The sequence below is a fragment of the Populus nigra genome, chromosome 9 (genome assembly GCF_951802175.1).
Source record: "Populus nigra chromosome 9, ddPopNigr1.1, whole genome shotgun sequence".
Classification (NCBI taxonomy): Eukaryota; Viridiplantae; Streptophyta; class Magnoliopsida; order Malpighiales; family Salicaceae; genus Populus; species Populus nigra.
The window spans coordinates 2,994,326-3,007,737 of NC_084860.1; the positions used below are offsets into that span (position 1 = coordinate 2,994,326).

Sequence of the window (13,412 nt, forward strand, 5' to 3'; positions counted from 1 at the left end):
GAAAAAATACCATAATTATATAGACACGTCAAAATATTTAATTTTTATTTATTATTGTCTCACTTGCTAAAATACTATTACAAAATTTTATATAGAAAAAACTAGAAAATCCTATTAATATTGAATAGAAAAATAAAAATATAAAAACTATTTTTTTCAAATAAAAAAACTAGAAAAGCTTTATAATACTAAATAGAAAAAAAATTTAAATTAAAAAATAAAAATACTTCAAAAAATATTTTTTTTTCTAAAGAAACTCCGTGCATTGTATGGCCAATAACCTTCTATTACGGAAAGCGCCAGGAGCGATCCTGTGTGTATATAAATGGGGTATGGAAACTTTGGGATCGACTCGTTTTTCGATTAGAACATTTTCTAGGGTATTGTACGGCAATGACTCATACTGCTGTAGGGTGTTTTAAGGTAAAGGATGTGGAGTCTAGAAATGGAGTTTCATGCCCGGAGATGATGAGTATTTCACAGAAGTATCAGAAGTTGTGCCTGAAAAGAGGGGCATGGGATCCTGATGAAGATCAAATATTGAGAGCTTATATTATGAGACATGGCACTCGGAATTGGAATGAGATGCCGAAAGCTGCTGGTAATTAATACAAAAAATACTGCTAATGATTAGTACTTGAATTCAAAATGTTACATTTACAGGCAAAACGCAGTGAAAATAAACTATGATATAATTTATTACTTCTTTTTTGCCTCCATTTGTAGGTTTGTTAAGGTCAGGGAAGAGTTGCAGGTTTCGTTGGATGAACTATCTAAGGCCGGATATTAAGCGTGGAAACTTCAGCAAGGAAGAAGTGCAGACCATAATCAAGCTGCATGAAATGTTAGGAAATAGGTAAATTTATTCTCAAATATAGATAATATTAGCTAGCTAACGCATTTGAGCTTCCATTTCTTTTTATGAGGGCTCACCTATTCCACATGTTCATCGAGTTACTCTCAGCTCATTTCTTGAACTTATGTCCTGCAATAAAAAAATGTACATGCACAGTCTCCTCTAATAGTTCTATTTAGTATATTAAGACACAATTCATAGGTATTTCATGTTATAAAATCCCTTTTTTATCATGAATTTTCTATGATTTTCGAAGCATTCAATCACTTTTTTCTCTTCTTGTAAAATTTGAAGAAAGTAATACAACTCTAAGTAGTAGTCGATTGGTATATAGAGCTAAGTATGCAAACTAGTAGTATTTTACATCAATTGAAAAGAATAATGACTTGGATCGGCTGCATAAGATATTAATATTTTATTTTTTCATGTATTTCAGATGGTCTGCAATTGCAGAAAAGTTGCCCGGAAGAACCGATAATGACATTAAAAATTTCTGGAACACCCACTTGAGGAAGAGCTTCAACAACAATATTAGTAATACTGCAGTGCAAGCACCTAAACTTGAAGGAACACAGACATCTGAAGAAGAATCCAAGCAAAGGAAATCATCGAACATCATTGATGTTTCATTTCCCACTGCTCCAAAAATATTGAATTCAGAAGATCAGTCCTCCAAGGGGACGCTCCACACGTCACCAATTCGGTCTACTGGTAATTTGTCATCATCAAGTTCCAGTCATGTGAATGACATCAATGAAAACAAGCGCGTGGAGGACAATATTGGATCGCTCGAATCAACTGGAGAACTAAGTTTGTTGGATCGGCCATCTTCAATGGAAGCGCAAATGGGCAAGGTGGAGGATTATGGAGAGGCATACACAGATCAAATGTGGGTCCAAGAATTGTTGGACTATCCAAATGCTTCCCATAATTTTGATGCTGGCCAAGAGTTTTGGATGAATTGTTTGATGCAAACACAATTGCATGGAGACTAAGTATAGCGAGTGTTTATGGTGTTCGTGGCAATGTCCTTGGTGCCATTGCATTGGTATGTTTCATTTGTTCTCCTTCCATTGTGTTCCACCACTGAATCCCAACCTGACAATGCTTTTTCTTTGCAATAAAAAAGAAAGAACTCTAATATAGTTCCAACAAATTATCCCTTCCATAAACATTTGTGAGGAGATTACTTTGCATCATTTACTCAAACCTCTTACATCTGATCCACATTAATACAATCCTAAGACTGAAATTTATTCATCTGGATTGCTCTATTTGAAGCCAATATGCTGGTACTGCTCCCGAAAGACCTCTCAACACCATCATCTCAGAATCACCAACCAATTAAAACCTAATAATCTGAAATCTTTTCTTCAGAGAAGCCATTTTCATACATGTGCAGAGCTCATACCTCTAGAAAAAAGCGTTGGCTCATTCAAAACATAGCTGAGCTGATAAATTTTTTTATATCTGATTGAAACTGTTAGAGCTAGCATATAAAACCAAAACTTCCAATTCCGCAGATCTTCGAAGTAAAAATGTTCAGCAAAACCAGCCAACTAAGAATTGGAAACCCGAAACCAAGGAGCATAAACACTGAGACTTTTCATAACGAAACAATATATATAGAGAGAAGCATCCATGAAAGAATTTGAGTACCAAGCAACAAGATAATTTCAGAAAACATCACACCCATGCCACAGATTCACAATTCCTACGGACACCTAATTTTGCTTTTGCTAGATTATCTGCCATATGATTAGCTCCACGCAAAGTATGAGTGAAAGATACAAAACCTAAAAATGAGGACAAACTGAGAGAGAGATTTGTTATGGTGATGTTGTCTGCAGTAATGGTGTTGGGAGGACAGGGTGTTGATCCATGATGTATCTGTTAAATAATATTTATGTAATCTTATTTATTAAGGGTAGAATAGTACTTTCAATTTGACCTATATATACTTTATTTGTATTTAGGTTAACACTAAGCATTCATAATATACCGATTATTCAGAATTCTAGCCTCCTTTCTCTATTTGATCTTAATTAATTTAACATGGTATCAGAGCTGGTTTTATGAAACGAGGCTTAATCCCAAGCACAAATTTTTTGGAGTGATATTTTATCTTCCGCTTCTGCAAAATTTGGTATTTCGTCAGTTTCTGCAATTATTTTGGTATTTCGTCTACCCTTCAGCTTTTGCAATTTGGTATTTGCATTCAGTTTCTGCAAATTGGTTTTGTGTTTTGGAGTAATTGTATAATTTTGAGAAGATATTTGTTTAGTTTCTGCAATCTCTGTTCAATTTCTGCAATTTGGTATTTTCTTTTCCGCTGCTTTTGCATTCTGGTTCTCTGTGATTGTTAATTATGGCTACTGAAAGAGATGATTCGCTTCAGTCTGTGAGTGTGAGGTTGGATGGGAAGAACTATTCGTATTGGAGCTATGTAATGCGAAATTTTCTTAAGGGTAAGAAGATGTGGGGGTATGTTAGTGGAACTTATATAGTACCTAAGAATATTGAGGAGGGGGATGCTGTTTTGATAGATACATGGGAAACAAATAATGCAAAGATCATTACTTGGATCAACAATTCTGTTGAGCATTCGATAGGTACGCAGTTGGCGAAGTATGAGACAGCAAAAGAGGTTTGAGATCATCTGCAAAGGTTATTCACGCAATCAAATTTTGCAAAACAATATCAATTAGAGAATGACATACGAGCTCTTCATTAGAAGAATATGAGTATTCAAGAGTTTTATTCTGCTATGACAGATCTTTGGGATCAATTGGCTCTTACAGAATCAGCAGAATTAAAGGCATGTGGTGCCTATATTGAGCGTAAAGAGCAGCAACGATTGGTACAGTTTTTAACAGCGCTTCGCAGTGACTTCGAAGGACTTAGAGGTTCAATTCTGCATCGTACTCCACTGCCTTCTGTTGACTCTGTTGTCACTGAGTTATTGGCTGAAGAAATACGTCTTCAGTCTTATTCTGAAAAGGGAATTCTTTCTGCTTCAAATCCTTCTGTACTAGCAGTACCTTCTAAGCCATTCTCTAATCATCAGAACAAGCCTTACACAAGGGTTGGCTTTGATGAGTGCAGTTTCTGTAAGCAGAAAGGTCATTGGAAGGCTTAGTATCCTAAGTTGAGACAGCAGAATCAAGCTTGGAAGTCTAGCAGTCAGTCACAATCTAATGCTCATCGACCACCTCAGGGTTATAAACCACCACACCACAATACTGCAGCAGTAGCTTCCCCAGGCTCTATTACCGATCCTAATACTTTAGCTGAACAATTTCAGAAGTTTCTCTCCTTGCAGCCACAAGCAATGTCTGTTTCTTCCATAGGTCAGTTGCCTCATAATTCCTTAGGTATGTCACACTCTGAATGGGTCTTGGATTCTGGTGCTTCCCATCATATGTCTCCAGATTCCTCATCTTTTACCTCAGTGTCCCCTTTGTCCTCCATTCCTGTTATGACTGCTGCTGGCACTTCCATACCCTTAGTAGGTGTTGGTTCTATTGTCACACCTCACTTGTCTCTCCCTAATGTTTATCTTATTCCAAAACTCAAATTGAATCTTGCGTCTGTTGGTCAAATATGTGATTCTGGTGATTATTTAGTCATGTTTTCTGGTTCTTTTTGTTGTGTACAGGATCTGCAGTCTCAGAAGCTGATTGGGACCGGCCGTAGGGAGAATGGACTATATATTTTGGATGAGTTAAAAGTGCCAGTTGCTGCTGCTGCTGCTGCTGCTACTGCTGATTTGTCTTCTTTTCGTTTGAGTCTTTCATCTTCTAGTTTTTATTTATGGCATTCCCGTCTAGGTCATGTTTCATCTTCTCGTTTGAGATTTTTGGCATCCACAGGAGCTTTAGGAAATTTGAAAACTTGTGACATTTCTGATTGTAGTGGATGTAAACTGGCAAAATTTTCTGCTTTACCTTTTAATCGAAGTATTTCTGTTTCATCTTCACCATTTGATTTGATTCATTCTGATGTATGGGGACCTTCTCCTGTTTCCACAAAAGGAGGGTCTCAATATTATATCTCTTTTATTGATGATCATACTCGTTATTGTTGGGTTTATTTAATGAAACATCGTTCTGAATTCTTTGAGATATATGCAGCTTTTCGAGCTCTTATCAAAACTCAACATTCTGCTGTGATCAAATGTTTTAGATGTGATTTGGGTGGGGAATACACCTCTAATAAATTTTGTCAAATGCTTGCCTTAGATGGAACCATCCACCAAACTTCATGTACAGATACTCCTGAACAAAATGGTGTAGCTGAAAGAAAACATAGGCACATTGTTGAAACTGCTCGTTCTCTCTTGTTGTCTGCCTTTGTTCCTAGTGAGTTTTGGGGAGAAGCTGTTCTTACTGCTGTAAGTTTGATTAATATAATTTCATCTTCTCATAGTTTTGGGTCTATCTCCTTTTAAAAAGTTATATATGGTATGCCCCTGATTATTCCTCGTTTAGAGTCTTTGGTTGTTCTTGTTTCGTTCTTCGTCCTCATGTAGAACGCAGTAAGCTATCCTCTCGATCCGCTATTTGTGTCTTTCTGGGTTATGGTGAAGGTAAAAAGGGGTATCGTTGTTTCGATCCAATAACTCAGAAACTTTATGTGTCTTGTCATGTTGTCTTCCTTGAGCATATACCTTTCTTTTCTATTCCATCCACTACTCATAGCCTGACAAAATCTGATCTTATTCATATAGATCCTTTTTTCTGAGGATTCTGGTAATGATACCTCTCCCTATGTTCGATCAATTTGTACTCATAACTCTGCAGGTACTGGTACTTTACTCACGGGCACACCTGAAGCTTCATTCTCATCTACAGCCCCTCAAGCTTCATCTGAGATTGTGGATCCACCTCCACGTCAGTCCATCCGTATTCATAAGTCCACAAAACTACCAGATTTTGCTTATTCTTGTTATTCTTCATCATTTACTTCCTTTTTAGCTTCTATTCATTGTCTCTTTGAGCCCTCTTCCTATAAAGAGACAATTCTTGATCCGCTTTGGCAGCAAGCTATGGATGAGGAACTTTCTGCTTTGCATAAGACAGATACTTGGGATCTGGTTCCTCTACCTCCTGGTAAGAGTGTTGTTGGTTGTCGTTGGGTGTATAAGATCAAGACTAATTCTGATGGGTCTATTGAGCAATACAAAGCTAGGCTGGTTGCAAAATGATACTCTCAACAGTATGGTATGGACTATGAGGAGACATTTGCCCCGGTTGCAAAAATGACTACTATTCGCACTCTTATTGTCGTAGCTTCGATTCGTCAGTGGCATATTTCTCAGCTTGATGTTAAAAATGCATTCTTGAATGGAGATCTTCAAGAAGAAGTTTATATGGCACCCCCTCCTGGTATTTCACATAACTCTGGATATGTTTGTAAGCTTAAGAAAGCATTATATGGTCTCAAACAAGCACCTCGTGCTTGGTTTGAGAAATTCTCTATTGTGATCTCATCTCTTGGCTTTGTTTCTAGCAGTCATGATTCTGCTCTTTTTATTAAGTGCACTGATGCAGGTCGTATCATTCTGTCTTTATATGTTGATGACATGATTATTACTGGTGATGATATTGATGGTATTTCAGTTTTGAAGACAGAGTTGGCTAGACGATTTGAAATTAAGGATTTGGGTTATCTTCGATATTTCCTGGGTATTGAGGTAGCATACTCACCTAGAGGTTACCTTTTTTCTCAGTCGAAATATGTTGCAGATATTCTTGAGCGGGCTAGACTTACTGATAACAAAACTGTAGATACTCCTATTGAGGTTAACGCAAGGTACTCTTCTTCTGATGGTTTACCTTTGACAGATCCTACTTTATACCGCACTATTGTTGGGAGTTTGGTATATCTCACCATTACTCGTCCAAATATTGCATATGTTGTTCATATTGTTAGTCAGTTTGTTGCTTCTCCTACTACTGTTCACTGGGCAGCTGTTCTTCGTATTTTGCGATATCTTCGGGGTACAGTTTTTCAGAGTCTTTTACTTTCATCCACCTCTTCCTTGGAGTTGCGTGCATACTCTGATGCTGATCATGGTAGTGATCCCACAGATCGCAAGTCTGTTACCAGGTTCTGTATCTTTTTAGGTGATTCTCTTATTTCTTGGAAGAGCAAGAAACAATCTATTGTTTCTCAATCATCCATCGAAGCAGAATATCGTGTCATGGCATCTACTACCAAAGAGATTGTTTGGTTACGTTGGTTACTTGCTGATATGGGAATTTCCTTTTCTCATCCTACTCCTATGTATTGTGACAACCAGAGTTCTATTCAGATTGCTCATAACTCGGTTTTTCATGAGCGCACTAAGCACATTGAGATTGATTGTCATCTCACTCGTCATCATCTCAAACATGGCACCATTGCTTTGCCTTTTGTTCCTTCTTCCTTGCAGATTGCAGATTTCTTTACCAAGGCGCATTCCATCTCTCGTTTTTGTTTTTTGGTTGGCAAACTCTCGATGCTTGTAGCTGCCGCATCGTGAGTTTGAGGGGAGATGTTAAATAATATTTATGTAATCTTATTTATTAAGGGTAGAATAGTACTTTCAGTTTGACCTATATATACTTTATTTGTATTTAGGTTAACATTAAGCATTCATAATATACCGATTATTCAGAATTCTAGCCTCCTTTATCTATTTGATCTTAATTAATTTAACAGTATCCAATGAGATCATATCCAATGAATAAAGTTTCAAACTGAAGCTTTCAGGAAATATAGTTTGTGGATGTGAGTTTGAGAGGTGTTTGTGTTGTGGTATTTATTGTAATGAGAGGAACCTCATGGTGTGGAAGGCTGGAAAAAGAGATAGTAGCTGCTGAGTCTATTTGTGTGGTCATGTTTATGTTTTGAACAAGAAGATCGACGGTTTGTGACAGAAGAAAGAAGAAACTAATGAAGAATAGAATTAGGCAGCTCTGATATCACGAGAGATGGAACAATTTCTACAATGTTGTTGTGCTTCTTTATTAATCAACCAAGCTGTACATATAGGTTAAAGACACTAATCAACACCTAAATACAAGGAAGGATAAGATAAAGACTCCTAGTCTTAAGGAAGTTTGAACTGTTGCTGAATACAAGGGAGTTTAAACATGAATGATTTGATCTTCATTTTGATAGAAACAAGTAGCAAGGATGAAGAGATAGCAGTAATACCATGGCCTATATATTACTTTTCTTAAGCATCCAGTTGACAATGTTAGTAGAGTCAGATTCTACTACAAATTTCTTTCCAAGCATATCATCTCTTAAGAAGATAATTTGAGGCTTTCACTATAGCTAACAACTCAGCTTCATTAGAGTCTTTGTGATGCAGAAGGAACTAAAAATAACAAAAAACAAAGAAAAAACACTAAGAATTTTAATAAGCGAAAGGAGCTGCAGATATGAACCCCAAATTCACATAAAACCCTATCTTAACTAGAAAAAAAATCCAAAATTACAAAGGAAAGAAGCATGAAATCTGAAAATAACAAGGAAAATCATAAAAGCTGTCAAAATCGGGCCCCTAAGGTGAGATTTTCAAAATCTAACGATCCAACAATCGAAGTAGCGATTTCATAAATTTAAATGCGATGTAACAATCGGATAAAAAGTTATAGTTTTTTTAGTTGTTATTCCATTATGTCATATTCCAGAACATGCGAGTCATTTGTTTTTCTTGGAAATCATAAAATTCATCAAAAAGTAAAAAATAAAATAAAATTGAGGATTGATTCTTTTGATAATATTTTTGTTATTATTATAGAATGTACCTATATAGAAAATATTGTATATAGAAAATATTGTAGTTATACTCTTACGTGTTAACCTCCACCATTACTATTGTATATTGCCCTACACATACACACACATACACACACACACACACACACACACATATAGAAAGTGTTGGTTAGCCACTAGGTTAAGCCTCTTAATTATTCTCAACCTGATATCAAAGTCTTTTATCGTTAGAACTTTTTTTTCCTCTCCTTTTTGTAGCCGGCCTTCTCTCTTCCTCTTAATTATTCTCAACTGTCATCAAACTGGTGCATGAATCTTTTGACAAACTCGGACCGGTCTAGCCCCCGAGTCGACCGGGTCCTGGGTCGACCCGTCAGGCCGGTCCAAGTTTAATAACTATGGTTTTAAGTAAACAAACATGTAGTAAAGATGTAATAACATGAGCAATACCCTTTATTTTTTTATTTTTTAATTAAAATTCATTACAAATAAATAATTAAAATTATTTATTTGTAATGACTTGGGTTTGCTACATAAGACAAAGCAATTTCTTTCTCAAAACTTTAATATAAAGGATTTAGGTGAAACCTCTTATATCATTGTCATAAAGATTCATAGAGATATGTCTCAATAGATATTAAAATTATCTCAAAAAGCTTGTATTGAAAAAGTTTTGGAAAGATCCAGGATGTTAAATTACACACCTTTAGTAGCGCTTATTATCAAAATGGATAAATTCTATCAAAATCAATGCCCACAAAATACATTAGAAAAGGAGCAGATGAGTAAAATTCCATATGCATCTGCAGCTGGTAGTTTGATGTATGCACAAGTCTATATAAGACTTGACATGACATTTGCCATAGGAATGTTGGGAAGGTTCCAAAGCAATCTAGGAATGGACCATCGGATAGCTGCTAAGAAAGTTATTTGGTTATTGGTTATACAGACTAAGATTTGCTGGTTGCATAGACCCAAGAAAGTCTACTTCAAGATATATTTTTCTTATTCCTGGAGGAGTTATATCTTGGAGAACTACTAAGAAAAATATTGTTGCTTCATCTATTATGAAAGTAAAATTCATTGGATGCTATTAAGCAACAACATAAGCCATTTGGTTAATAAATTTTATTTATGGTTTTAAAGTTGTCGATTTTATATCAAGACTAATAAAGATATATTGTGATAATTTGGCTGCAGTTTTCTTCTTTAAGAGTACTACGAGTGGAAGTTGAAACAAGTGTATCAACATAAAATATCTTGTTGTGAGAGAGAAAATGAAGGAACATAAAGTGCTCATTGAGCATATTAGCACTGAGCTAATGATTGCGGATCCCATAACTAAAGCATTGCCAACAAGACAATATAGAAAGCATGTGGATCATATAGGTCTAGTTAACCCATTTGGTATTTGACTTCATTTTCTTTTAGTTGATTGTTTGGACAATTTTTATGTTATTTATATAGACTTAAGTGATGTTTCATGCACATAAAATATTATTTTTCATATCTATTGGGATATATAAAGTTGGACATGAATGACTTATCGAAAGTTCATTCAAAAAGTTTATTTGCTCATTAAATACTTATTTTAAGAATGCAATATATTGTAATCCATGTAATGAAGTACTTGATTATAAAGTATGACTACTATAATTCATATGTTGTATTATTGACTTAAGTATGAGTGTTTCCACTTACTAGATATTTTGAACTTTATAAAGATATTGTCATTTTTCAAGTGATGTCATATGAGTCAAGTGGGAGAATGTTTAAAAAAATTCTTAATGTGACTGTTATATTATTATATAGATTTTAAATTAAGTGATAATTAAGGCTTAGAGTCTATTGGACTTTAGTAGTGGGCCAGACACCTCCCTGATGAACGTGTCAAAAAATTATCTCAACCGAAAAGTTTAAACTGTTAGGTAAGGTTCAATATATGATTTATATTATTTTTTAACACATTCCCTCAAGTAAAAACTCTTTGAACTTAAAACTTACACATGCTCACACTACCTTGTGTTTAATTTTTATTAAATAAATAAGGATGATGAGATTTAAACTCATGACCGCTTGGTCATCAAAACTCTGATATTATGTTAAAAAATCATCTCAATCTAAAAGTTTAAACTGTTAGGTAAGGTTCCAAAATATAATTATATTATTTTCTAATAGAATGGATGTTTAAAATTAGGTTATATATAAAAGAATCTTAGTCTAGCAAAACAAAAGAGGTTAATAATAAAGTTCATGTCTTTCATGTACACAAAGTAACCTTGGAGTTTTGACATGGATTAGGAGATTCTTTATTTTTTATAACACAAAAATTTATGAACAATTACATCAACACTTAATTAATCATGATATGAAATATTTATCCTATTAATTCTCTGCGGTTTTGGTGTTTATATGCTTGACATTTTAAAATGATCTTACAATTCTGATGCTGAGGCCTGAGGGCACTCTAGATTATGAAATGCAATTACTCACACAAATGTTGAGATCTGAAGGATTTATGTTCTTGTTTAACTAGTTTTTAGGATTCTTATTAATTTGGATTAGACTAATTTGATCTTATATTTATCTTATTATCTACACACACACACACACACACACACACACACATATATATATAAGGATTATGTATTAAGAATTTAAAAATAAGGGGGTTCGAAATGCTTTACATGTGAGTTAGTTTTTGACAATAAATTAACACCTCAAATTTCTGAAGGCTGTACTCGACAAAATTTTGTTCCTCGGTTGAATCCATATTTTAGGACAAAAGACGAAAGGCTGAATACACTGGACCCCCAACACATATTTACTCCAGCCCACCCGAAGTTGGTCTTAATTATCTTCTTCTTCTTCTTCTTCTTCTTCTTCTCTTAGATTAAACTCTCTCTTCTTTCAACACTAATCACTGAAACAAAAATGTTCACATCAACCAAGGTGTTGCTACTGAGTCAACAACATAAGATGGGGATGATTATTGGATCAATAGATTTGATTTACGAATTGTTTTTTTTTAAAAAATTTATTTAAACCAAATGATTTAATCCATTTCTATATTTTTATATTCCTCGCGTCCATGTCATCGTGAAAATTGATAAGGGAATTCAATTATTTATTTTGTACTTATCAATGAACTTAAACTTATGCACGAATCAACCGTGTGATACTTGGCTTCTGTTTTGTCTCTTCTACAATGTCGGTTTCGTAGTCGTCGAAACAGGAAAATTAATCCTCAATTAATAGAAAAATATAATAGTTAATTAATGATCTTGATAATCACCCAATTGAACAAGGTTTTGTAATCATTTATTTTATTTACTAAAACATAACGATAGAAGGCTAATCTTGACCTCGCAGACAGTCTAAAGTCTCCATCTAGCTACGTTCTTATCCGTTTAGAAATTAATCATTAAAATGATTTCTAGGAAAAAAAGTTTTTTTTTCCCCTAAACCTTCCTTAGAAAAACCTATGTTTTCACTAAACTACCTTTCTTCACCGTGTACATAGTCATTCAACATCCCAGGACAAATGTAAGTTCAAAATCTGGGTACTATCTATCATTTTCATCATTTGTTTTTCTTTGATTGATGCTTTCCAAATGTCTGAAGTATCATGGCAACTACTAGTATTAAGGTGTAAGCAAAAAAATACGTCACTACATAATTTTCACTCGAAACACGTTGAAGTTGAAGTCATGGTAGCACAGAATATGTTAAATGGAACGTATTCGAGGGACTCCTACGCGTGCTTAGTTCATGATGACAAGCTATTTATGGACAATTTAAAATTGCGTTCTAAATGTTTTTTTTTATATATAAAAATTTAATTTTTTATTTTATTAAAAATTAATTTTTTTATATTTTTGGATCATTTTAATATATTAATTTTAAAAATATTTTTTTAAAAAAATATTGTTTTAATATACATTTTAAAAAATAATTACTACTACACCTCAAACACTCTCTTGATTCTTACCTCGTGGTAGGCCATATAATTTTAATTTTATTTTAAAAAAATAGTTATTAACAATGTATTTTTTTAGCATTAAGAAATTATTTTAGTACGAGTAATTTTTTTCTTATGTCATGATCCAAAACCATTGTGAAGGGTTTTAAAAAATATAACACTGGCTAATGTTATAAAAACTAATGCCACAAAATTTCACAAAAAAATAGAAAACACCAAAAAATCAAACAGTATTTAATCAAACAAGATAAACAATCTAGCGACCGAATAAAAAAAAATCATAAAGGTATGGGCTCGTTACTGTAAAAAGGTCTATCATTTCATGAAAAACAAATGAAATTTTAATGATACCCAATCAAAAAAAGGCAAAGTGGGCGCGTAGGCTTACACACTTGTTCCATTCAAAAAAGATCTGGCTCGTCCACTAAGTAGTGTGAATATATGTAAATTTTAAATTTAAAAAGTTTTTATTTGAAGAATATGTTAGAGAGTTTTATAAAATTAATTTTACAAGTTTACCTGGTAATTTAAATTTTTTTTGGTTTAAATGAATCTTTTGCTTGACACAATCATGGATGGCTAATCTTGACCTTGGAGACAGTCTGAAGATGCTATGCATCTTCGTTTAAAAATCATTAAAATAAATTGGGTACTATCTATTAAAACGAAATGAAGTTGAACATGCAATCCTTGAATTTTTCATCACCGTAGTGTACATTCATTCACCATCCCAAGACAAATGTAAGTCAAAATTTGGGTACTTTTTTTGTTATTTAGTAATGAAGAAATATCATTTAGATT

At 33.9% G+C, this 13,412-nt stretch overlaps 1 protein-coding gene across 1 annotated transcript; it reads left to right on the forward strand.

The window, feature by feature from the left end:
* The first annotated feature begins 468 nt into the window (after window positions 1-468).
* LOC133703648 (transcription factor MYB14-like) lies at window positions 469-1,851 on the forward strand. Its single transcript, XM_062128261.1, has 3 exons — window positions 469-601; window positions 727-856; window positions 1,293-1,851. The coding sequence occupies exons 1-3, from the start codon at window positions 469-471 to the stop codon at window positions 1,849-1,851; spliced, it is 822 nt and encodes a 273-aa protein (XP_061984245.1).
* The last annotated feature ends 11,561 nt before the right edge of the window (window positions 1,852-13,412 follow it).